Source organism: Protomyctophum bolini (genome assembly GCF_963924005.1).
Source record: "Protomyctophum bolini genome assembly, chromosome: 14".
Lineage (NCBI taxonomy): Eukaryota > Metazoa > Chordata > Actinopteri > Myctophiformes > Myctophidae > Protomyctophum > Protomyctophum bolini.
The window spans coordinates 24680382-24705943 of NC_137875.1; the positions used below are offsets into that span (position 1 = coordinate 24680382).

Below are 25562 nucleotides of genomic sequence, written 5' to 3' on the forward strand. Positions count from 1 at the left end.
AAAACGATGGGTTATAGCCCATGTTTTTTGAAATTTTGAAAAAAAAAAGTTATCCTCGTTTCTCATCATTTTGGACCATGGGCTATAGCCCATATCGTACGGCATACTATAGCGCGCCGTTTTTCATCATTTTTGAGGATTTGAAAAAAATGACAAAATGACAAAAACGATGGGTTATAGCCCATGTTTTTTGAAATTTTGAAAAAAAAAGTTATCCTCGTTTCTCATCATTTTGGACCATGGGCTATAGCCCATATCGTACGGCATACTATAGCGCGCCGTTTTTCATCATTTTTGAGGATTTGAAAAAAATGACAAAATGACAAAAACGATGGGTTATAGCCCATGTTTTTTGAAATTTTGAAAAAAAAAAGGTATCCTCGTTTCTCATCATTTTGGACCATGGGCTATAGCCCATATCGTACGGCATACTATAGCGCGCCGTTTTTCATCATTTTTGAGGATTTGAAAAAAATGACAAAATGACAAAAACGATGGGTTATAGCCCATGTTTTTTGAAATTTTGAAAAAAAAAGTTATCCTCGTTTCTCATCATTTTGGACCATGGGCTATAGCCCATATCGTACGGCATACTATAGCGCGCCGTTTTTCATCATTTTTGAGGATTTGAAAAAAATGACGAAATTACAAAAACGATGGGTTATAGCCCATGTTTTTTGAAATTTTGAAAAAAAAAGTTAGCCTCGTTTCTCATCATTTTGGACCGTGGGCTATAGCCCATATCGTACGGCATACTATAGCGTGCCGTTTTTCATCATTTTTGAAGATTTGAAAAAATGACGAAATGACAAAAACGATGGGTTATAGCCCATGTTTTTTGAAATTTTGGAAAAAAAAGTTAGCCTCGTTTCTCATCATTTTGGACCGTGGGCTATAGACCATATCGTACGGCATACTATAGCGCGCAGTTTTTCATCATTTTTGTGAAGATTTTTAAAAAATGACGAAATGACAAAAACGATGGGTTATAGCCCATGTTTTTTGAAATTTTGGAAAAAAAAGTTAGCCTCGTTTCTCATCATTTTGGACCGTGGGCTATAGCCCATATCGTACGGCATACTATAGCGCGCAGTTTTTCATCATTTTTGAGGATTTGAAAAAATGACGAAATGACAAAAACGATGGGTTATAGCCCATGTTTTTTGAAATTTTGGAAAAAAAAGTTAGCCTCGTTTCTCATCATTTTGGACCATGGGCTATAGCCCATATCGTACGGCATACTATAGCGCGCCGTTTTTCATCATTTTTGAGGATTTGAAAAAAATGACGAAATTACAAAAACGATGGGTTATAGCCCATGTTTTTTGAAATTTTGAAAAAAAAAGTTAGCCTCGTTTCTCATCATTTTGGACCGTGGGCTATAGCCCATATCGTACGGCATACTATAGCGTGCCGTTTTTCATCATTTTTGAAGATTTGAAAAAAATGACAAAATGACAAAAACGATGGGTTATAGCCCATGTTTTTTGAAATTTTGAAAAAAAAAGTTATCCTCGTTTCTCATCATTTTGGACCATGGGCTATAGCCCATATCGTACGGCATACTATAGCGCGCCGTTTTTCATCATTTTGAAGATTTGAAAAAAATGACGAAATGACAAAAACGATGGGTTATAGCCCATGTTTTTTGAAATTTTGAAAAAATAAGTTATCCTCGTTTCTCATCATTTTGGACCATGGGCTATAGCCCATATCGTACGGCATACTATAGCGCGCCGTTTTTCATCATTTTTGAGGATTTGAAAAAAATGACAAAATGACAAAAACGATGGGTTATAGCCCATGTTTTTTGAAATTTTGAAAAAAAAAGTTATCCTCGTTTCTCATCATTTTGGACCATGGGCTATAGCCCATATTGTACGGCATACTATAGCGCGCCGTTTTTCATCATTTTTGAGGATTTGAAAAAAATGACAAAATGACAAAAACGATGGGTTATAGCCCATGTTTTTTGAAATTTTGAAAAAAAAAGTTATCCTCGTTTCTCATCATTTTGGACCATGGGCTATAGCCCATATCGTACGGCATACTATAGCGCGCCGTTTTTCATCATTTTTGAGGATTTGAAAAAAATGACGAAATTACAAAAACGATGGGTTATAGCCCATGTTTTTTGAAATTTTGGAAAAAAAAGTTATCCTCGTTTCTCATCATTTTGGACCATGGGCTATAGCCCATATCGTACGGCATACTATAGCGCGCCGTTTTTCATCATTTTTGAAGATTTGAAAAAAATGACGAAATGACAAAAACGATGGGTTATAGCCCATGTTTTTTGAAATTTTGAAAAAATAAGTTATCCTCGTTTCTCATCATTTTGGACCATGGGCTATAGCCCATATCGTACGGCATACTATAGCGCGCCGTTTTTCATCATTTTTGAGGATTTAAAAAAAATGACGAAATGACAAAAACGATGGGTTATAGCCCATGTTTTTTGAAATTTTGAAAAAAAAAGTTATCCTCGTTTCTCATCATTTTGGACCATGGGCTATAGCCCATATCGTACGGCATACTATAGCGCGCCGTTTTTCATCATTTTTGAGGATTTGAAAAAAATGACAAAATGACAAAAACGATGGGTTATAGCCCATGTTTTTTGAAATTTTGAAAAAAAAAGTTATCCTCGTTTCTCATCATTTTGGACCATGGGCTATAGCCCATATCGTACGGCATACTATAGCGCGCCGTTTTTCATCATTTTTGAGGATTTGAAAAAAATGACAAAATGACAAAAACGATGGGTTATAGCCCATGTTTTTTGAAATTTTGAGAAAAAAAAGGTATCCTCGTTTCTCATCATTTTGGACCATGGGCTATAGCCCATATCGTACGGCATACTATAGCGCGCCGTTTTTCATCATTTTTGAGGATTTGAAAAAAATGACGAAATGACAAAAACGATGGGTTATAGCCCATGTTTTTTGAAATTTTGAAAAAAAAAGTTATCCTCGTTTCTCATCATTTTGGACCATGGGCTATAGCCCATATCGTACGGCATACTATAGCGCGCCGTTTTTCATCATTTTTGAGGATTTGAAAAAAATGACGAAATGACAAAAACGATGGGTTATAGCCCATGTTTTTTGAAATTTTGAAAAAAAAAGTTAGCCTCGTTTCTCATCATTTTGGACCGTGGGCTATAGCCCATATCGTACGGCATACTATAGCGTGCCGTTTTTCATCATTTTTGAAGATTTGAAAAAAATGACGAAATGACAAAAACGATGGGTTATAGCCCATGTTTTTTGAAATTTTGAAAAAAAAAGTTATCCTCGTTTCTCATCATTTTGGACCATGGGCTATAGCCCATATCGTACGGCATACTATAGCGCGCCGTTTTTCATCATTTTTGAGGATTTGAAAAAAATGACGAAATTACAAAAACGATGGGTTATAGCCCATGTTTTTTGAAATTTTGAAAAAAAAAGTTAGCCTCGTTTCTCATCATTTTGGACCGTGGGCTATAGCCCATATCGTACAGCATACTATAGCGTGCCGTTTTTCATCATTTTTGAAGATTTGAAAAAAATGACGAAATGACAAAAACGATGGGTTATAGCCCATGTTTTTTGAAATTTTGAAAAAAAAAGTTATCCTCGTTTCTCATCATTTTGGACCATGGGCTATAGCCCATATCGTACGGCATACTATAGCGCGCCGTTTTTCATCATTTTTGAGGATTTGAAAAAAATGACGAAATGACAAAAACGATGGGTTATAGCCCATGTTTTTTGAAATTTTGAAAAAAAAAGTTATCCTCGTTTCTCATCATTTTGGACCATGGGCTATAGCCCATATCGTACGGCATACTATAGCGCGCCGTTTTTCATCATTTTTGAGGATTTAAAAAAAATGACGAAATGACAAAAACGATGGGTTATAGCCCATGTTTTTTGAAATTTTGAAAAAAAAAGTTATCCTCGTTTCTCATCATTTTGGACCATGGGCTATAAGCCCATATCGTACGGCATACTATAGCGCGCCGTTTTTCATCATTTTTGAGGATTTGAAAAAAATGACGAAATTACAAAAACGATGGGTTATAGCCCATGTTTTTTGAAATTTTGAAAAAAAAAGTTAGCCTTGTTTCTCATCATTTTGGACCGTGGGCTATAGCCCATATCGTACGGCATACTATAGCGTGCCGTTTTTCATCATTTTTGAAGATTTGAAAAAAATGACGAAATGACAAAAACGATGGGTTATAGCCCATGTTTTTTGAAATTTTGAAAAAAAACGTTATCCTCGTTTCTCATCATTTTGGACCATGGGCTATAGCCCATATCGTACGGCATACTATAGCGCGCCGTTTTTCATCATTTTTGAGGATTTGAAAAAAATGACGAAATTACAAAAACGATGGGTTATAGCCCATGTTTTTTGAAATTTTGAAAAAAAAAGTTAGCCTCGTTTCTCATCATTTTGGACCGTGGGCTATAGCCCATATCGTACAGCATACTATAGCGTGCCGTTTTTCATCATTTTTGAAGATTTGAAAAAAATGACGAAATGACAAAAACGATGGGTTATAGCCCATGTTTTTTGAAATTTTGAAAAAAAAAGTTATCCTCGTTTCTCATCATTTTGGACCATGGGCTATAGCCCATATCGTACGGCATACTATAGCGCGCCGTTTTTCATCATTTTTGAGGATTTGAAAAAAATGACGAAATTACAAAAACGATGGGTTATAGCCCATGTTTTTTGAAATTTTGAAAAAAAAAGTTAGCCTCGTTTCTCATCATTTTGGACCGTGGGCTATAGCCCATATCGTACAGCATACTATAGCGTGCCGTTTTTCATCATTTTTGAAGATTTGAAAAAAATGACGAAATGACAAAAACGATGGGTTATAGCCCATGTTTTTTGAAATTTTGAAAAAAAAAGTTATCCTCGTTTCTCATCATTTTGGACCATGGGCTATAGCCCATATCGTACGGCATACTATAGCGCGCCGTTTTTCATCATTTTTGAGGATTTGAAAAAAATGACGAAATGACAAAAACGATGGGTTATAGCCCATGTTTTTTGAAATTTTGAAAAAAAAAGTTATCCTCGTTTCTCATCATTTTGGACCATGGGCTATAGCCCATATCGTACGGCATACTATAGCGCGCCGTTTTTCATCATTTTTGAGGATTTGAAAAAAATGACGAAATTACAAAAACGATGGGTTATAGCCCATGTTTTTTGAAATTTTGAAAAAAAAAGTTAGCCTCGTTTCTCATCATTTTGGACCGTGGGCTATAGCCCATATCGTACAGCATACTATAGCGTGCCGTTTTTCATCATTTTTGAAGATTTGAAAAAAATGACGAAATGACAAAAACGATGGGTTATAGCCCATGTTTTTTGAAATTTTGAAAAAAAAAGTTATCCTCGTTTCTCATCATTTTGGACCATGGGCTATAGCCCATATCGTACGGCATACTATAGCGCGCCGTTTTTCATCATTTTTGAAGATTTGAAAAAAATGACGAAATGACAAAAACGATGGGTTATAGCCCATGTTTTTTGAAATTTTGAAAAAAAAAGTTATCCTCGTTTCTCATCATTTTGGACCATGGGCTATAGCCCATATCGTACGGCATACTATAGCGCGCCGTTTTTCATCATTTTTGAAGATTTGAAAAAAATGACAAAATTACAAAAACGATGGGTTATAGCCCATGTTTTTTGAAATTTTGAAAAAAAAAGTTAGCCTCGTTTCTCATCATTTTGGACCGTGGGCTATAGCCCATATCGTACGGCATACTATAGCGCGCCGTTTTTCATCATTTTTGAAGATTTGAAAAAAATGACGAAATGACAAAAACGATGGGTTATAGCCCATGTTTTTTGAAATTTTGAAAAAAAAAGTTATCCTCGTTTCTCATCATTTTGGACCATGGGCTATAGCCCATATCGTACGGCATACTATAGCGCGCCGTTTTTCATCATTTTTGAGGATTTGAAAAAAATGACGAAATGACAAAAACGATGGGTTATAGCCCATGTTTTTTGAAATTTTGAAAAAAAAAGTTATCCTCGTTTCTCATCATTTTGGACCATTGGCTATAGCCCATATCGTACGGCATACTATAGCGCGCCGTTTTTCATCATTTTTGAGGATTTGAAAAAAATGACGAAATTACAAAAACGATGGGTTATAGCCCATGTTTTTTGAAATTTTGGAAAAAAAAGTTTGCCTCGTTTCTCATCATTTTGGACCGTGGGCTATAGCCCATATCGTACGGCATACTATAGCGCGCCGTTTTCATCATTTTTGAAGATTTGAAAAAAATGACGAAATGACAAAAACGATGGGTTATAGGCCATGTTTTTTGAAATTTTGAAAAAAAAAGTTATCCTCGTTTCTCATCATTTTGGACCATGGGCTATAGCCCATATCGTACGGCATACTATAGCGCACCGTTTTTCATCATTTTTGAGGATTTGGAAAAAAAATTAAAAAAGAAAAAGAAAAAATCCGCATTTTTTGCAATTTCCATTTCCGCAATTTCCGCAATTACCATTTCCGCAATTTCCGCAATTTCCGCAATTTGCTTTTTCCGCAATTTGCAATTTCCGCAATTTCCGCAACACTCCGCAATTCCTCCGCAATTTTTCCACAATTTTTCAAAAAAAATCAAAAACCGATGGGCTATAACCCATCGTTTTTATTTATTTTTTTTAACACATTTTTCTGCAACACTCCGCAATTTGATGTTTCTCATCCTCCGCAACACTCCGTAATTTGCTAATGTTTCTCATCCTCCGCAACACTCAATTTTTCCGGTAAATACAACACATTGAGCAGGGAAAAAATGGGTTTGATGAGGTCAGATCAACAAGAATGTCAGAACAGGTCAGCTCCATATATGGAGATCTAAGGGGGGCAGTGTCTTGAGTGTACAGGGTTTGATGAGGGCCCAGGTAGAGCTGGGCCTTAATTTTGGGGCCTGTTGAGAACTCTAGTTTTCGCTGGCTGCCGGGCGTGGCTGCACTAATAACTTTGGGGCAGGCCCGTCTAGAGTTTATATGGACAGGTATCAGTCAAAAGGGAAGGGAGGGAGGGAAGGGAAGGGAGACATCGAAGATGAAGGATGGATGGGGAATGAACGTATGGAATGTCAGAACAGGTCAGCTCCATATATGGAGATCTAAGGGTTTGAGGTCAGATGTAGAGTTGCTGGCCAATATTGATGACATCAGGGATCTCCATATATGGTCTTATTATTGATGACATCAGGGATTTTCATCCCTGGTGATGTCACGTGATGTCACGAGGCAGACAAACTAACTAACGAACTAATTAACTGACAGGAATTGCACGTTTTCATAGTAAATAATAATAATAATAATAAATAGGAGAGCATCCTGACTGGCTGCTTCAATGGTATATGGCAGCTGCACAGACCTCAAACGCAAAGCAATGCAGAGGGTTGTGCGCACAGTCGAATGCATCAGCGGATGTGATTCCCACATACAGTCAGGTACATGAACAAACTATCAAGAATGAGAAAGAACCAGGGCAAAGGAAAATTATTTTTTGTACTCTCGCCCTTTCTTCAATATTCCTACTTTATTTTATGTGTACATTATGTAGATGAATTGTTAATTTGTATTCCCCCCCCCCCCCCCCCCCCAACATGAAAGCTGATGGTTATCTTGATGTGATGTCAAGACATAAAACGGTTAGATTTGAAAGCACAAGAGATAAAAGAAACTATTGAAATGCCAGAAATAATTAAAAAAGGGTTTTAATTAAGAGTAACAATTTTCATACAAGTCACCCTAGCACAAAGTAATAAAATCAGACCAACTGCTTACAAAGGTTGTCATAACTCAAATACAGTTGTTCAATTTTATAAATAACACAATATCTAATACAGTAATCAAGAAATAAGTCTTCAGCACATAGGCCTATATCTCATATTGTTTGTGAACTAAAATGCCATATTTATTCTTAAATATGCCATATGCATGTTTTCACTTCCTAATTATACTGTAATATTACACAATTTGCAAATGAATAGGTATTATGAATAGGTTAGTACATACAGTAGCCCCTATTTCCACTATTCATATTTATTGGGTGATGATATTATATGCCATTAGTTGGCTCTTTTAAGATTTGTTTTTGTTTTTGTTTTTCATTTGGTTTTACATGGGTAGATCCATATCACAGGAAATCAAACTCACAGTTTTGCCCTGAAACATGCAAATTTCTGACATTACACACGGGGGAAATCCTTTATTGATCATGGAATTAATAAACTGGTGTTTTAACAGTGTTGAGTGACTAGTTAAAAGGCAACATGCGAAGAAACAACAGCAGGGGGCAATGTCAGAAAATGTACAAGCAGCATTGAGCTACTGCCAAGCCACAGAATAGGCCTACCTACTGCAGGTTTGAAAACCAACCCAATCAATGCTCTGCAAAATGACCCAAACCTCAGATCATTTAAAGGACATCTACATTATTACAATACAAATTTACAACTGAGGCAATGTGGAAAAAGGATCTACTTCTAATCAATGAGTTAATGTGACACATGTGAAAAAGAGGTACTTTTTTCTGTTTCCATGGCAGAGGGAAACACTGCAAAGATAAGATCTTCCTGAGATTGGAAAATGTTGCTTCTCGTTCCGAGCCGAACTTTAGACTGGTTCGCCGGCTGGTATTGACACTGCATCGCTTCAATAATTTGGCCCTTTGCTGAAGGGATCCCGCCTCATTGTGCTACCATAGCACATGGATGGATGACACACACCTGGCTGACCAGGTGCCCCAGGAATACCTCTTTTACCCTCAGATCCATTTATACCAGGGGCCCCGGGTTTACCTGGAGGCCCTGGCTTACTGTACCCCTGGGGACCCATTGGCCCTGGGAAGATAAGCAATAATAAAAAACAATGTTCTGCATACTTGGTTTGCTACTACCTAATATCTGAATTTTAACTATTTTTGTCCTGGTATATGCAAATTATTTTCAAAAGAATATATATTTTTTTACATACTGTACGTATATATTTGGGGATATTTGACATGAAAAAGTGTGAGAACCACTGGCTTAGCAAATCACTTTTCATTTTCTGAGTGTGAAGTGATTCAACCTATTTGTCGTCAGATTAATTACCTGGGGGTCCCGGGAGTCCTGGATCTCCAACCTGTGTCCTTCCAGGGTTCCCTTTCTCACCCATGAAACCTGCATCACCTACAGACACAAGGAAGGGTGCGTGTCCATGTAAGAAAATGTTTATAACACACATGCATATGGTCTCCCACGTGCATTCGCGCTCTCTCTCTCTCTCACACACACACCAAAAACAGACAATCTGCTGCGATGTGTTTTGAGATCTGCTATATTGGGTGTGTGGCACAACTAAGTACCATATAAATCATGCACAGCTCTAAATAGAAAATACCTGTAATACCTCTAAATAACACCAACCTGTTGTACGCACGCACGCACGCGCGCACACGCACACACACACACACACACACACACACACACACACACACACACACACACACACACACACACACACACACACACACACACACACACACACACACAGCAAATCAAACTGATCCACTTCCCCCTTGATTTTACCTTTCATTCCATGAACACCAGGTCGCCCTGGTCGACCCGGGTGGCCTGGCTGTCCAGTGGAGCCCGGTAGGCCAGGGAACCCCCTGGACCCCTGGCCCCCCGTCGGGCCTGGTGAGCCAGGAACGCCTGGCCTGGTGTGACATGTGTCACAAGCACCCTGCTGGTTGCCAAGCAGCAGCGAGGGCATCTCAGCTGGGATGACACAAAACAAGACATTCGTGATATCGTCACTGCAGGTGGAAACCGTGTATGTACAATAAAATGCCACAGACGAAAAACAGTCTAAGTCCACACTATTTATACATAAGTATAAATGATAGATAAGGGGAGGGGTCAGAATGAAATTTGGACTTCGTCTGTGGTACTCAAATTGTATTTTCTTCTTTAAAAAAAAAAAACTGCGTTGTGATACCTCGAAAATGCTTTGGCCATGTCTCGCGACCCCCGCCCCGCACCCCTCCCCACCACCAATACAAATTGACCTACAATAACCTTAATAATAGAGAAAATACATCATAAATAAATACTGAAACCAGATAATCATTAAGGAACGTTTATGCATGCACAATGTAAACTCAAAATTTCTATTTTCCAGCCATTGAGTTGCAAAAATAATAATAATTAAATAATAATAATAATTAGGGTACCCTCCAAAATAAATTTGCGACCCCCCGATCGCGAACCCCAGGTTGAGAACCCCTGCAATAGTACTACTAGTTATTATTTAGTCATAAGTTCTTGTAGGACCACTTCATGTTCAACCCATCTACCCATATAATTATCACTTTGTTAAACCCCACCCCAAAAAGCGATTGTCCAATGCCAATCCAAATAGTTTAGCAACCGTTGCTATGCAGGTCAATGAAATGACCGATTATTTATATGGCGAAATCCTATCATTTAACATGCATCTCAATGGGTGAGAAGGACAGCTTGCCCTGTCTCCTCGCTGCTAACATGCCTATTGGACAAGGACGGGTTGGGGAGGGACTTTGCGAAGGGCTAATTGGTTCTAGCTAATGCCCATTATATTATGGTACTCAAACAGTTTTTGAGTGGTGCAACCACTCCTACAATCAGCAATGTCCATGTACCTACCTGTGTGTGTGTGTGTGTGTGTGTGTGTGTGTGTGTACCTGTGTGTGCACATGAGCCTGAGTATGTTACTGATTTATACCAGTAGGGGGCGGCAGAAACAGAGGGAGGGGTAGTGCTATGTCTCTAATGAGAGAGAGAGAGAGAGAGAGAGAGGGGGGGGGGGGGAATTGCACCACTCAGTTCACACGTGTGTGATTTTTTGTCTATACTCGGTCTGTGGACAGTTCAGAAACCCGCTTACCAGTGACATCAATGGGGAATCCAAGCAAATACAAATGGCAGGCTTTCAATTCCTGGAAAGTTGGCATGCTATAGAAGCAAAAATAAACTAGAAAAAGTGCCCTTCTGGGCACAGGTCTCCACCAGGAGGATAGGAGTGTGTGTGTGTGTGTGTGTGTGTGTGTGTGTGTGTGTGTGTGTGTGTGTGTGTGTGTGTGTGTGTGTGTGTGTGTGTGTGTGTGTGTGTGTGTGTGTGTGTGTGTGTGTGTGGCTTGGCCTGTTGTAGCGCCACCATGAGACTTATTTGAAAACGGTCAAGTGGCATTTCTTCCAAAGCCTAGTGGGATGCATGCACAGTTTCACCACAATCGGACGCTGCGTTGAGTAGTAGATTTGTACAAAACGGGCACAAAGCGGGCTACTCCTGAAAAGTTTAGAAGCCAATGAGGGTAGATTATGAGAAATCAAACAAACCCGTCTTGATCAGAGATTATGAGAAATCAAACAAACCCGTCTTGATCACATGACTATGGAGAGCATGTGTACCGATTTGCGTGAAATCTGGATAAAATCTGAAGGAGTAATATTAGAAAATGTGTTTTACATATGTCGGCCTCCTGGTGGCGCTATAAAGAACAGATGTGAAGGCAAAGGTTTTTCCTTGGCCTTTAGGGAGTTGGCATACAAAGTTATCCACAGATCCGTGCAGTTAGAGGTAAAAACACTTTTCGTAAATTGCACGTTGCGGTCATGATTTGAGGCTTTTTGTTCAAAGCAAATCCTGCAAAATTCGAACACATATGTTAGCCAATTAGCATGGAATATGAAATATCGGACAGATCCGTCTTGAGCACATGACTAGAGAGATACTGTGTAATGATTTGCGGGATTTGTTTTACAAAATCTGGAGGAGTAATATAAAATAAATGTGTTTTCCCAAGGTCGGCCTCCTGGTGGCGCTATAACAGGCTGGTACCAGACACACGCACACGTGCACGCGCACACACACACACGCGCGTGCGCACACACACACACACACACACACACACACACACACACACACACAGTGCAAAACCTACTCTCTCCCCATGCCTTCGGCCTGGTGGAGTTAAATGGAGATCTGCCTAACAATGATGTCACTGGTAGATGGGTTTCTGAACTATCCACAGCCCTCCTATGAGACAAAGGGCTGTATTTTGCGTGTCTTAAGTACCAGGTCTTATTCCCTAACTTGAGTAAACTAAAGACCTGGAGGCGTGATCAATGCCATTTGGCTATTCTGAGTGGCCAAAGAGCATTGATCACGCCTCCAGGTCTTTAGTTTACTCAAGTTAGGGAATAAGACCTGGTACTTAAGACACGCAAAATACAGCCCACAGAGTGAATATACAAAAATGGTACCATATTATAATTTATGAGCATTGGTGAGGACCAATTATATGAAGATCAGTTGAACATTAATTTTGTGCTCCTTTAATACTTTGGTTAAGTATTTATAAAACCCACAGACAGGCTTAACCACTTTCAACCTGTCCTCCTTACTTTGGGCATGCCATTATAGGGCGAATATTGGAAAAATAATTTATCTACAGTTCATTCCCTATTTTCACTATTTTTGCAAAAAACATTAAATGTGAAGGTAAAAGTTTTAGGCTGGCAACAACCATAAAACATGTTCACTGACACAGATCTCATGATCTGACCACAACACTCACCTCGAAGCATGTCTCTGCAAATCTCACGGATGTACGTCTCAGACATATGCCTTTCCTTTAAAAAAAAAAAGAAACATAGTTTTCCAGTCAATTTGAACCAATTATGGATTATTTTTAAATTGTCAATGGTTAAATTTAAATAGCTTGTAGCATATAGACAGATTCCATAGCGGGTCTCATGGTCGCAGCCTACGTATTTCCTGTAGGCGGAGACGACACATCTGCGGTTTCCCCGCACCAAGCTTCTACTACAGTGAATGGGAAAGTGACTGATGTTAGTCTGCTTCAAACGTTACTCTTTTACCTGCTTTTTACTAACACTAACATTACAAAGATGCCCAGAACATCGGGATGAACCTGTAAGTTTATGGCTGCTCCAACAGTAGTGGCAACATTAAAATAAAATAAAAACGGAATGTCAAAACATCTACCGCGGTGGCTGAGACCAGAGCCATAGAGTAATGGTTGAGACAAAGCAGTGAAAGATACATAATGTCAGTCTTACCCAATACCCAATCTTTCTGTTTTAGGAACACAAGGCTGCTGTACTTTATACCTCATACTAAGCATTAAAGTATGAGGTATAAAGTAGAGCAGCCATGTGTTCCCAAAGATTGGGTATTGTTCCCAAAGATTGGGTATTGGGTAAGACTGACGTTATGTATCTTTCAGGACCTTTCACTGCTTTGTCTCAACCATTACCCCAATGGCTCTGCTCTCAGCCACCGCAGCAGATATTTTGACATTTTGACATGTGCCACTAATGTTGGAGCAGCCATAAACTACACAGGTTCATCCCGATGTTCTGGGCATCTTTGTAATGTTCGTGTTAGTAAAAAGCAGGTAAAAGAGTAAGAGTAACGTTTGAAGCAGACTAACATCAGTCACTTTTCCATTCACTGTAGTAGAAGCTTGGTGCGGGGAAACCGCAGATGTGTCGTCTCCGCCTACAGGCTGCGACCATGAGACCCGCTACGGAATGGGTCTACAGAGGCAATACGCCTGACATCATCATTGTACCTGGCCGGAAGTTGTGCAGGAAAGCCTACTGAGTGTCAAAAAAACTTTCTGGCCTTGACAGCCCATACATCCAAACAGAAAAGTCCTTGATTGTATTAAACATCGTTAAACTCATCAATATTACTGTACAGAAAGCTTGAATTATCCTTTTTCTATCTTATCTGCAGTTTTTGTATCGTAAAAATCCACCATAGACTTAATTGAGTGTCAGAGTTCGGAAGCACTCGTTTTCAATAACAACGTCTTGCAGCCTCTTGCATTATCTGCAATTTAGAAATAGGTGGTATGCGGGACCGTTGAGTGATTTCCAACTAGCACTTCTAAACTACAACACTCCACGCTGCTCATTGTTTTGCCACTCATGATGGGGGGGGGGCATGTCCCGGTGGAAAAGTGATGCATGTGCATAGTGCATACTAAGGATGAGAGAAATGTGTCACAATGGATGCTGCACATACAGATCTTCCTTCAGGGCCTGGTGGACCAGGAGAGCCAAGGTCTCCACGTTCTCCTCTGGGACCAGGTGGACCGGTCATCCCTGGTTGTCCAGGTCTCCCATCGTGACCTCCTGGACCTCTCTGCCCTTGCTCTCCTGTTAGCCCTTTCTGGCACAATTACAAGCATCCTGTTAGTGCTTACAAACAGCGCAATATGATTAAAGAAAGGCAGGTGGACATTCATTGACGTTTACTTACCTCTCCTTTTGGGCCCATTGCACCGTGAGAACCCTGTTAAAAACGAAATGAAGAAATTCGAAACAGACAGATCAAATTTCTGCTAAACACTCAAACCAAAGGATTTTCATTATCTCCAATTAGAATGTTTATAAACTTGAATTCAGATCTAGCCGCTCAAATAACAAATACACAAATAATTGGAGACCTGAGAGAAGACCATTACAGTAGTCTTACATGTCATGCTGCATTAGTCAGGCTATGTGGTACTGTATGCGCCTGGACCGCTAGGCCAGTCGGTGCACCAAAGATTGTCAACATTTTTAAAGAAATTTAATTACCATTTTTAAGAAATGTTCAAAACTGTTAAAATAATTTTCCAAAATAATTTCAGAATTTTTATAAATAGTGAAAATAGCAGATCTACAAGCTCTCAACAGCTTCAATATAGGCTATTGTCATTATTTTTGATAATGGGCTTCAGTGGTTAATTCATAATGTATTTTTGTAAATTTGAGTGCCGGGGAGATACCAAATCTATCTTTTGGGTCTCTAGCTGAAACGTTTTGTGAAATTCTGCATCCAAATGAATAATTGATTTGTTCAAAGTATTGAGGCAGCCAATCTATGGCACCATGGTCCTTCAGTGAAAGAGCTACAGTATGTATTTGGTATGCATGTGTCATCCCCATAAACCTGGCAAGATTATTTTTTAATGTATGTATAATTTAAGGAGTATGTAAATAAAAGAAGCTGATGTATATTTTCTATCTAACAACTTAAGAGAGAGACTGACGACGATGCAGGCAGAATGAAAGTTTCCGAGTCCACTTTATTATCAAGAGTAGAATACAGCATTCCCAGCCATGGGTCCTAAATATACATCAAAGCCTAAGCATTAAACCGTGAGGACGTACAGTATTATTGCTAATGAAGACTAAATAGTTGGAGATATAAAAAACAAAGCTATTGTTTTCAAAACAAACTCACCTGAGCTCCTGGGTGGCCATGCTGTCCCTTGTCACCGCTCTTTCCCTATCATGTAAAATGCAATCTTTTATTTTTGGCATTATTCTGCCATCAATTGCACAGAGGTGACATTGAATATACGTCAGTTGCAAACATGTTCAAAAGTAGAAATAATTGCTGATCTACAATATCTTAGCTAACATTGTCATACGATTTAGTAGTAAAATAGGGCATTGGTTCTTGGAAAAGAAACAAGAACATTTTGAAATATGGAGATAGGTTTCTGGCCAACAGTGACAATAGGCCTGTATATGATAAATGTTCAAAGACTGTTAAAATGTGCTATTTGAAAGGTTCATTTTTCCCCATGGCAGGCATCAAATTAATTGTTCTGTTGTTCTGTTGGCTTAATGTTGAACAATGATATTTGAAGAAGGCAATAAGTCTAGCTTGTAATAAATAAAACCCAGTCTTCTTTCAATTCTGCATTAAAAGAGACAATACAAAAAAGTTCACAAAAAGTTCAGAAACGTAACTTTGGTCGATACTTTCTCCCCTTTAATAATACTAATTGGCATTGTATTGTATATCATTTTCATTGTTGATTAGTCACCTTTACAACGAGGTACAGCTTGTAAGGACCAGGCATTCGTGGAATGAGCAACAAAGCTAAATGTGTTGTTCATGCCAAAATCCCCTGCAATATCGTTCTGTTGTTGTTTTGAGTTTCTTCGTAGATTGGATGATTCACTTTCCCACGTAATAAGGGAAAACAACACATGTTGGCCATTTTTACACTGTATTAATTTTACACTCGGCATAGGGAACTCAGTAGCGAAGATCCATGCACAGCCACAACAGCTTGGCATGTCGTCCTCCTCATGCTGGTCACCAACCTATAGCCACATTTTGCTGTGGGATGGCATCCCATTCCTCAACCAAGATTTGTTGCAAGTCAGCCAACGTAGTTATGTTGGTCACTCTAGCACGTACAGCACGCCCAAGCTGATCCCACAAGTTTTCAATTGGGTTGAGGTCTGGACTCATGACAGGCCATTCCATCCTCTCCACTCTGGAGGTACTCTGTGATGATTCGGTTCTGTGGGGGACTGGAGTGAACATTGTCATCCTGAAGGATGGCGTTAGGTCCCAGATTCTGAAGATATGGGATCGCCACTGACTTCAGAATCTCATCCCGATAACCCACAGCAAAAGTTGGTGACCAGCATGAGGAGGAGGTTCCATGCTGTTGTGGCTGTGTATGGATCTTAGACACGCTATACTTGAGTGTAAAATGAATAAAATGTAAACATGTGTGTTGTTTTTTCCTTATTACTGTGAGAGAGTGCAATCATCCAATTCACTAAGCAACTCAAAACATGGGTGAATACCAACAGAACAATATTGCAGGGGATTCTGGCAATTGCCTTGGTGGGCACTGGGCGCTACCCACTGAGCGCTACCCAGTGGGCGCTACCCACGTGTTTAGCTGTGTTGCTCATTCCACAAATGCCTGGTCCTAACAAGCAATACCTCGTTGTAAAGGTGACTGATCAACGATAAAAATGATCAAAAATACCAGTAAAACGCACTGAGGGTGAGAAGCGACCTCACGTGCACGCATCCGCCTGGGTGACGGCAGACTGCTGTGCGAGCGCTGGTGCTTTGGCATGGGGGGTCAGATTAACATTATGGAATGAATTCTGTACTGGCCATATATGGAGCGTGACTTGAGTGTACAGGGTTTGATGAGGTCAGATCAACATATGGAATGTCAGAACAGGTCAGCTCCATATATGGAGATCTAAGGGTTTGAGGTCTGATGTAGAGTTACTGGCCAGCTCCATGTATGCAGATCTAGGTGATGATCCAGTCTTCTCCATGTTTGGTTATCCAGGGTTAGATGAGGTCAGTGGCATGATCTTCATATATGGAGATGGAGGTGTGATGTCACAAGGCGTGGCCATATGGAGGCGTGGGGTGAATAACTAACTGAAGGACGGGAGATGCAGGTTTTCAATGTCGCAACAATACCAATCAATTGGTATTAATAAAGGGGAGAAATAATCGACCAAAGTTACGTTTCCAAACCTTTTGTGAGGAGTTTTACATTATTAACGCAGTGGTTCTCAACCTTTTTAATTTCAAGGAGCCCCAGTTAGATATGCATTAGGCCACATCCCCAAATTAGTACAATTTGTTAGAGCTCAAATAGAAATGTCACATTTGGTAGTTTTTTAGATTTTTGGAGATTCCCATCATATGTGGTCAACAGGCTGATTGCATGTGTAAGTTGTGTCTTAGTTACCTCCCCTCCTGTTTCACCTGGGCTACCTCGTTGACCCTGATGAAAGAAAAACAACATATGGATTAGTGGATAAGTGTTGTATATGTATAACCTCGCGTCACCAGACCTTCCACCTCAGAGGGAAGCCTGGTCTGTGTTCGTAAAGCGCTTGTGTGATCCAGTCTAGGCGTGGTTTAGACCGGATGATAAAAAATAAAAATAAAATATATACAAATAAAATCGGCATCGTTGTTTTGATCCCCTCTCATAGAGTTCTGGTACCCTCTGTTTGTTTTTAGTCTAGCCAGTCGCTACGAGTTGGAATAAAATATACCAAACATACTATTCCAAAATGTAGTTGAAGAAATTTATGACAGACAGACAGACAGACAGTATATATCGTCTGTCCAAAATTGTTACTGCACAAAATGCATCAATTCACACCACGTTTCGAGCTTGTGGAATTGCTACTTTTTTAATTTCTATGTTTTGTCTGACTCTGCAGTATGATCAAATAGGGTGTTTACGAAAAAACACCAAAAGTTTGAATATGGAGAATATGGCGACAATATGCTATACTAGTCTGTACACCACCTCCTGCCCCCTACTCCATGCCTCTGGTCATTAATTTGTATGGCCTGTGGTGATAGGTTATCCGTGCTTCTGGTCAGACTGAATTAAATACAGGCATTTCCTTTTGAGAAATGCATGTCTTATAAATTATGTTTGATATATATGTTTAAAGTTGAATTAAAAATGAATGAATGCATCGCAATGTGACGCTCTGTGTGCTCCTATTTTCACTATTTGTCATATTAATCAGGGCTTGTGCTTAACGCAGATGTTTAAGGAAATGCGGTTAAAGAGTGGTTAAGAAAATCTCTGTTTCCATTTTTCACCCCAAATCAAACCCGGCCTAAACGATTCACAACCTGTTGGCATGGGTGAGCCGGGAGGATTATTGCAAGTGGGCCCACAAATAACTGGCAAAACTCTAACACGTTATTGATAACATAACATTAAAACAAACAAGAATTGATTAAATAAATGAATTACCAGCTGCATTATTATTATCTGCCGGGGTCCGCTATAACTGCCTCTGTGTCAGTTTCAGTGCAGTACTTTAGGTAGGAACCAAAATTCTCTTATGGCGGAACTATTGTATTCTGAGTCGTTCGTTTCCGCCCGGACATACGGTTTAGCCCGAGTGGAATAGTAAGAGAGTGGTGACACGCTTTGATCTTGCCGCTAAGCAGGTGCCTGGGTCAACACTAGTGTCGTCACTCTCATACTATTACACTCGGGGTTTAGCCAAGCGTGAATCTATTCTACGACCGAGCATAGACATGGTAACACCCACCTGCCTCTGATTGGCCTACCGACACTGCCCGCATTGCATGGTCTCACCAGACTGTCCTCCGAGATGCGAGGTTACTCCGTGGTGGGAAATAATACAAGTACGGTATAATAATGACAGCTTGGCACGCGCGACAGAATGCAGCCTTGTAACTAACTTGTAAGAGGCAAACTAATATTGTTTATGCCATTTGCTTTGATTGAATAGCCTAATTGATTGAACACGTACGTTGTAGGCTACTATGATTTGATTTGGGTGTGTTCTAAATAAAGTGTTTAGTATTTATAATTGTGTATTAATCTTAGGGATGTTCCGATCACGTTTTTTTGCTCCCGATCCGATTCCGATCATTAGATTTTGAGACAAACCGATCTTTCCCGATTCAATCTTTATATTTTTATATAACACTTATGCCATATCACAATATATATATAAACAAATATCCTAATGTATGTCACTCTAGTCTAGTCTGTTGTGTTGCCTTTCAATTATTGAAAGGCAAAATGTGACTATACTTTTATTAGAATGACTGTCATTGTGGGGTTTTTTCTTTCTATGAAAGCATGGAATCATAGCAAAATAATGATTTATTGGTTAATTAGAGTGAATACAGTTCTACAGCTTATAGAACTGAAGTAAAGTTAAAACTCTTTAAGACTATCTCTCTCATGAGAGTACTACAGACACCTATGCCATCATGCATAGTGGGGGTTGTATTTCCTTTGTTTTCATCATTCTCCCCAATTCCGATCTTTTGAAAATCATGTGATCGGAGCCGATTTCCGATCACCCAATCGGGACAACCCTAATTAATCTAAATTATAGTAAACTAATACTATTATACTAAAAAAGATAAAGATCAATGGAAAATAGACCTTTTTACAGTACAATAATGTTTCAAGTTTACACGTGACATACAAATAAATTACACAATAATCAACACAAACACTTTATTTAGAACGCACCCAAATCATATGACAGCGTACGTGTTAAATCAATTATTCCATCATTTTGTAGAAGCCTCTTCTACAGAAAAAAAAGTTACTGTCGCACGTGCCAAGCTGTCATTCTCTTGTATTATTATATATCGTAATTGTATTAATTCCAATTTCCCACCACAGAGTAACCTCGCGGCAGACTATCCAGCACTATCCTCCACCTCGGAGCAGAGCTCTGCGGTCGGCAGTGTCAGTAGGCCAATCAGAGGCAGGCGGGGCGTTACCATGTCTATGCTCGGACGTAGAATAGAATCACGCTTTAGCAAATGAGAAAGCCAACTGGACAGCACAGCGACGTCAGCCAATGAGAAAACCAGCTGGACTAGAGGACTAGCTTGCACATCGATGATAGACTCAGCTTGCTATTGCATAGCAGCTGGTAAAAATAAATAGCAACTTAAAAATGATTCAAACCTTTATTTATTCTCGAAAGACATTGATATCATCCTCATTTGCAGTGTCGAGATACACTTAATACAATATTTCAAAGCTATAAACAAAAACAGAACAGAACAGTAACATTTCCTCATCGTGTGACGTAGCACGTAGGCTATGTTTAAAATCAAAGATATAAATTGACCGTAGGGCCTATGCTATGGGAGAACAGATCTTTAATTTAAGCTGCAGGTCACTCCACGTGGTCGGGGTACTAAAACAAAAGGCTGTTTTCCCCACCTCTGTGGTTATATACTACGTTAGTTCCAGTGTTCCACTGATCCAAACCAGAACACAATCGATTGATCATTAGAATAAACATGCTCTGAAACGCTGCACTCATCTACCCATTATTTGGTACTATCTATTTTAACATTTGTCAAGTTGGTCACGTGGGCGAAAAATGTGCGCTCCAGCCAATTACAACGTGTTCGGAAAAAGATGTGCGGAAAAGATGTGGCAAGCCAATCAGAGTCACCAGCTCTCAGCCCACACCAGGCCCGCCCCCGGCTCACACGTCACTACTAATCTGCAGCGTTCTCTCTCTCCGTCTCTCCGCTCGCAATCGGCAGCCATCTTGCTTTTTATTTATATGGGCGAGTGGCAATTTAATGCAAATAAATTAATTATAGGTCCAGCAAGCAAATCATGATGGTCTGTAGGTCACAATAACATTCCGATTTTAGGTGTTGTGTTTTGTATGACATTTTGGCCAGTAGTTTTATATCTATCTCAGCTATTGCCTGATAGCACACATGCTAACAGTGCTGACCACAACGTTAGCAGCATTTGATGACAGGTTGCCATAGCAACGTACAGTGTGCGCAGACCTAACGTGAGCTTCTGGGACAGAAACTTGCGTTTTCATGACAGCAGCAGCTGCTGCAGCCTCTGATAGCTACTGTGCTAAAGATGCTAAAGCAACACAAAAAAACATCCACGCGCAAACCAAAACAAACCAGGGTTGCCACATATCGTGGATGTGAGAGTGAAACAAGCAAACAGGTCTATAAAAATGTTAATAGGCCAGTTCAAAGTAGGTAAATCAGAAATGGTCCGAAAATTAGTCTTAAAATAATCAATTATAGTGTTGACTGTCAAACTTTGTTGTCTAATGTTGTTTCAGAGCAGTGGAACTCAAACATTTCCATGTCAAGGACTACCAATATTTTAAATCAACTTTACAGATAAACAAGTCCAAAGTAGCTTATAATGATCAGACTTGCCAACACTGTCTCTAGGTTGAACGTTCTACTTTACAAGCTCACACGTTTTTTTTAATCTTCAAACTGAGACATATTTTATGATAATACTGTTAGCACAGTCATCATACTCCAAGAGCATACAAATGGAACCAAATGGACCCTGATTTTCAGAGTTAAATTAACACTGATGAAAGTGTACTCCCAGAGAGCAAATGGTATCAAATGGGGGTCTGTGGCCTAATGCATTTCAAACTGGGGGTTCTTGGTATTATATTCTCTGCATATCTTATCAACTTGGGGTGAATATTTCACCACAATACTTTACTGAATATTTCACAAGAATATAACACAAGAGTCAAATGTACGGTCAAATGTAATCACAATATAGGCTACAGATGTAAATATATTTATGACACAGTAAAATGTCGAAAATTAGTGCTATTCCCCCCCACACACACACACGACAGGCAAGGCTGTTGTTTGCATCGTTAGCAGGCAGCAGCTACCTTAGCACTGCTCTCTGTGACTGTAGTTGTTTCACCATGTTTGCGTATTTATGAGAAATAAAAAACACTTTCTGTTATTATAATAATTTATAACCCATCCGTTACTACATGTGCAGGGCACACTATTGAGTTTAAAAACACAGCTGAAACATGAAGTGGAGTCTGTCAACTCCCGCAATTTCCTTCTACCCATATTGCGCTGCAACGTAACTAGGATGAGCCGACCGAAGGGCGGCGAAATTCTAGTAGTTCACAATTACAAACATTATAGTATAAACATTACAGTACCTTGAGGCCCTTATGGCCTGGCATTCCTGGATGTCCTGGCTGTCCAGCTCTTCCTGGATCCCCTGGTTTTCCCTTAAACATAATTTAGTTAATTCCGGAGTAGCCGTCTTCTTACCGAATTCTGATGTTATTATATCAATTAACCAGTGGTAGAGGCAGAAACATTTAATAATAAAAATCCATGCCAAGAGCTCCTCAGCTCCGACCGTGCGGCGGGTCTATCTCTAAATCGCTTATTTTGATCTTTCAACAATTATTTTTTGTCCCAAATGGGCAAATGTGTAACATTCGAGCATGGGGCTAAATATGTATTTCTTTACAAAATATTATGGCGATTTATTTACTCTAGTCCTACTAGACCCCAAGAAATTACATCTCGCGACAAATGATCACGAGATCTACTGAATGTATCAAACTGACATATTGAGCCTATGACACACAGTGTGGCTTCCCCCAGTAGGCTACCTTCACATTCAGTAGATCCTGTGATCTTCTGTGGCCAGATGTAATTTCCCGAGGTCTATTAGGACTATAGTAAATAATAAAAAAGAATCGCCATAATATTTTGTAAAAAAATACGAAAGAAAGCAGCAAATGGAAAAAAAAATACACTCATATTTTACTTTCTCTAATAACAACCTAAAACATGAACCTTGGTTGAAAAAAACGCTCTTCAAAAAAATACATAATTTGCGTCAATACGTGTTTCAAATGAAAATAAGTCATGTTGGTCTACTGATATTGTCGCACGACATGACACCTTTTCACCAAAGTAAGAATTAGGCTTTTTAAGATATACTGTAGTATCAAAACAATGTTACTGGTGTATTCAATTACAGCACAGTGTAAATACTTTTCTGGATCACACCGGAGTAAATACCAAAGTAGTTATATTCGACACAATACGGTACATATTATCTTCTATTCACAGCATTGAGCCATACATCTTACATAAACATTCTGTTTAATACGTTAACGTTAAACTACGTTCTTTTGAAGTAATTCAAATGTTGCTATTTTGTCCAAGTCAGCATTCCACATTTTAAAATGTATTCAAACATAGTCAAATTTAGTGTTGGATTAGTAAATACCACAACGTGCTTTGGAAAATTGTCATCCAGACCATTATATAGTATACCATTAGTCATCAAGGGTCTAAACATGCCAGTATGGTTATTAAAAATGTCCATAAAACATAAATATACCTCCAGTCCTGGATTCCCATGAATGCCTGGTACTCCACTTTCACCCTTGTTTCCCTTTATTTAGAAAACAATGTGCAATTATGTTAAATTAAGATTGTAGTCTATGAGTTCAGTACACTAAACCTTTTCTAAAGAGTGGCGGGTGTTCGAAGTGGGGGTGTTTCGAAGTGGCAATCTGTTCCCGTTACGGTAGTGTTCCACTGTCTTACCATATAATACACGTGGATTGATTGAGTGCAGTCTTGTAAATATACTTTGCTAATTATGCGGTTGAGGTACTGATATATAAAGTGAGAGACTCACTATAGAAAGGAAATGTGGATGGAGGTCTGGCTGAGGCAGGTCATTTGGTTTCTTTTCCAAATGGACACGCTCCAATAATTTCAGATTGAGGCTCGTCCAAGCGCTGTGTCCACATGTCCATAAACTACAGTTTAATTCCTTTGCCATTCACCAATATGCATTGGCTTGTTAATGTGGACATACGCTAATTAGAAGTGATTGGGAGACAGCGTGTCCAGACCAGCGCAGGCCACACTGCTTACATTTCCACCAAAATTCCACTGACGAAGGCAGTAGGATTGGAACACCACTTAGTTGGGCATCTTTGGTGTGGCCAAGAGGTTATAACTCCAGCTGGAGCCTGTTTTATAACGGCACAGGAAATGCAGCCCAAAGGAAACAGACAATGCTGACACAAGTACAGTATTGAACATCTCGGTATACACTCTGGTTAGAACAAAAAATATAAAGGTTTACAGTTTGAGCACAGACATAAATATCAAATATCAAATGTTAAAATGTAATAGAGCAACAAGCCGCAAGAGGCCGTGGTTTACAGTTATTGTAAAACAGGGCCACAACGCAATAATTTACTGATAACAAATAGTAATTCTTCTGCCAAGCAATGCCGTTCTTCAGAGATGTTCAGCGGAATATGGTTGCCAAGCAACACACAGACACAGCATCATTTTTCAACACTGGCATAGAACTGATGTAGAGCCTGTTTTAGCTCCATTTTTATGATTGTTTTCATATCCATAGCCAGATATTTCTCAGCACACCCAGTCTGAAAACAGCAAACAAACAGACTATGTTGTAGCTTGTAGATCGGCTTCTTTCTGTGCACGACAACAATGCTTCCGCAATTAGAATTATGATCTTCACCTTTCCAGCTCTTAAATTTCACCTCAGTACTGACGTAATGCAGTCACAGGTGTGCATTTAGAGCATGTAAAGTATTTTACAACGACTTTGAACATGGCTCAGCCATAAGCAAGGTCAAGGTTTTCTATGGTGCTTCCTATGGTGCTTTTTTGTTTTCTATGGTGCTTCCCTGTCATCTATGGTGCCTCCTATGGTGCCTCCCTGTCTTCTATGGTGCCTCCTATGGTGCCTCCCTGTCTTCTATGGTGCTTCCAATGGTGCTTCCCTGTCTTCTATGGTGCTTCCCTGTCTTCTATGGTGCTTCCCTGTCTTCTATGGTGCCTCCCTGTCTTCTATGGTGCCTCCCTGTCTTCTATGGTGCCTCCCTGTCTTCTATTGTGTCTCCCTGTCTTATATGGAGCCTCCCTGTCTTCTATGGTGCTTCCGACTTGGCAAGGCCTGACGATGTTTGGCGTCGTTTCCGTACGCTGCAGCCTTTATGGTTACTGTAGTGTCATCTGTTTACACTATGTTACACGATACAGTACACTGTTAGGGTTAAGGTTCACCTACAGTATGTGGTCCTACAGTATGAGTCCAAAAATGAACATGAATAATAGATCAGGATACCAAAGTACGACTTTTATAAGAAGAATGATCGGTCACCATTACCTTTTGTCCATCTTGTCCTGTTAAGCCGTCAGCACCAGGTAAACCCATCTCACCCTGCAGGAGTATGAGAATGCTGTTGTATGTGATGGTGTTGCTCACTGAAAATAGCCTATGTACAGTACAAGCTTGTGGCTCTGTAAATTGG

The 25562-nt window shown here is 39.5% G+C and overlaps 1 protein-coding gene across 2 annotated transcripts in view; it reads right to left on the minus strand.

Moving 5' to 3' along the window:
* Nucleotides 1–7748: 7748 nt before the first annotated feature.
* col21a1 (collagen, type XXI, alpha 1) overlaps nucleotides 7749–25562 on the minus strand; it is a 51451-nt gene continuing 33637 nt past the window's right edge. The window contains exons 19-29 of one of the 2 annotated variants that reach the window (XM_080782830.1): nucleotides 25418–25471; nucleotides 23600–23653; nucleotides 22395–22466; nucleotides 17627–17662; nucleotides 15340–15384; nucleotides 14371–14403; nucleotides 14134–14280; nucleotides 12656–12710; nucleotides 9624–9815; nucleotides 9147–9224; nucleotides 7749–8894 (exon numbers count right to left, since the gene is read on the minus strand). In XM_080782830.1, the coding sequence (XP_080638956.1) occupies nucleotides 8707–8894; nucleotides 9147–9224; nucleotides 9624–9815; nucleotides 12656–12710; nucleotides 14134–14280; nucleotides 14371–14403; nucleotides 15340–15384; nucleotides 17627–17662; nucleotides 22395–22466; nucleotides 23600–23653; nucleotides 25418–25471 (954 nt within the window). In that variant the 3' untranslated portion in view covers nucleotides 7749–8706. Of the gene's footprint in view, nucleotides 8895–9146; nucleotides 9225–9623; nucleotides 9816–12655; nucleotides 12711–14133; nucleotides 14281–14370; nucleotides 14404–15339; nucleotides 15385–17626; nucleotides 17663–22394; nucleotides 22467–23599; nucleotides 23654–25417; nucleotides 25472–25562 lie in introns of those variants that run through there. The other variant, XR_013965330.1, reaches the window with a different exon arrangement.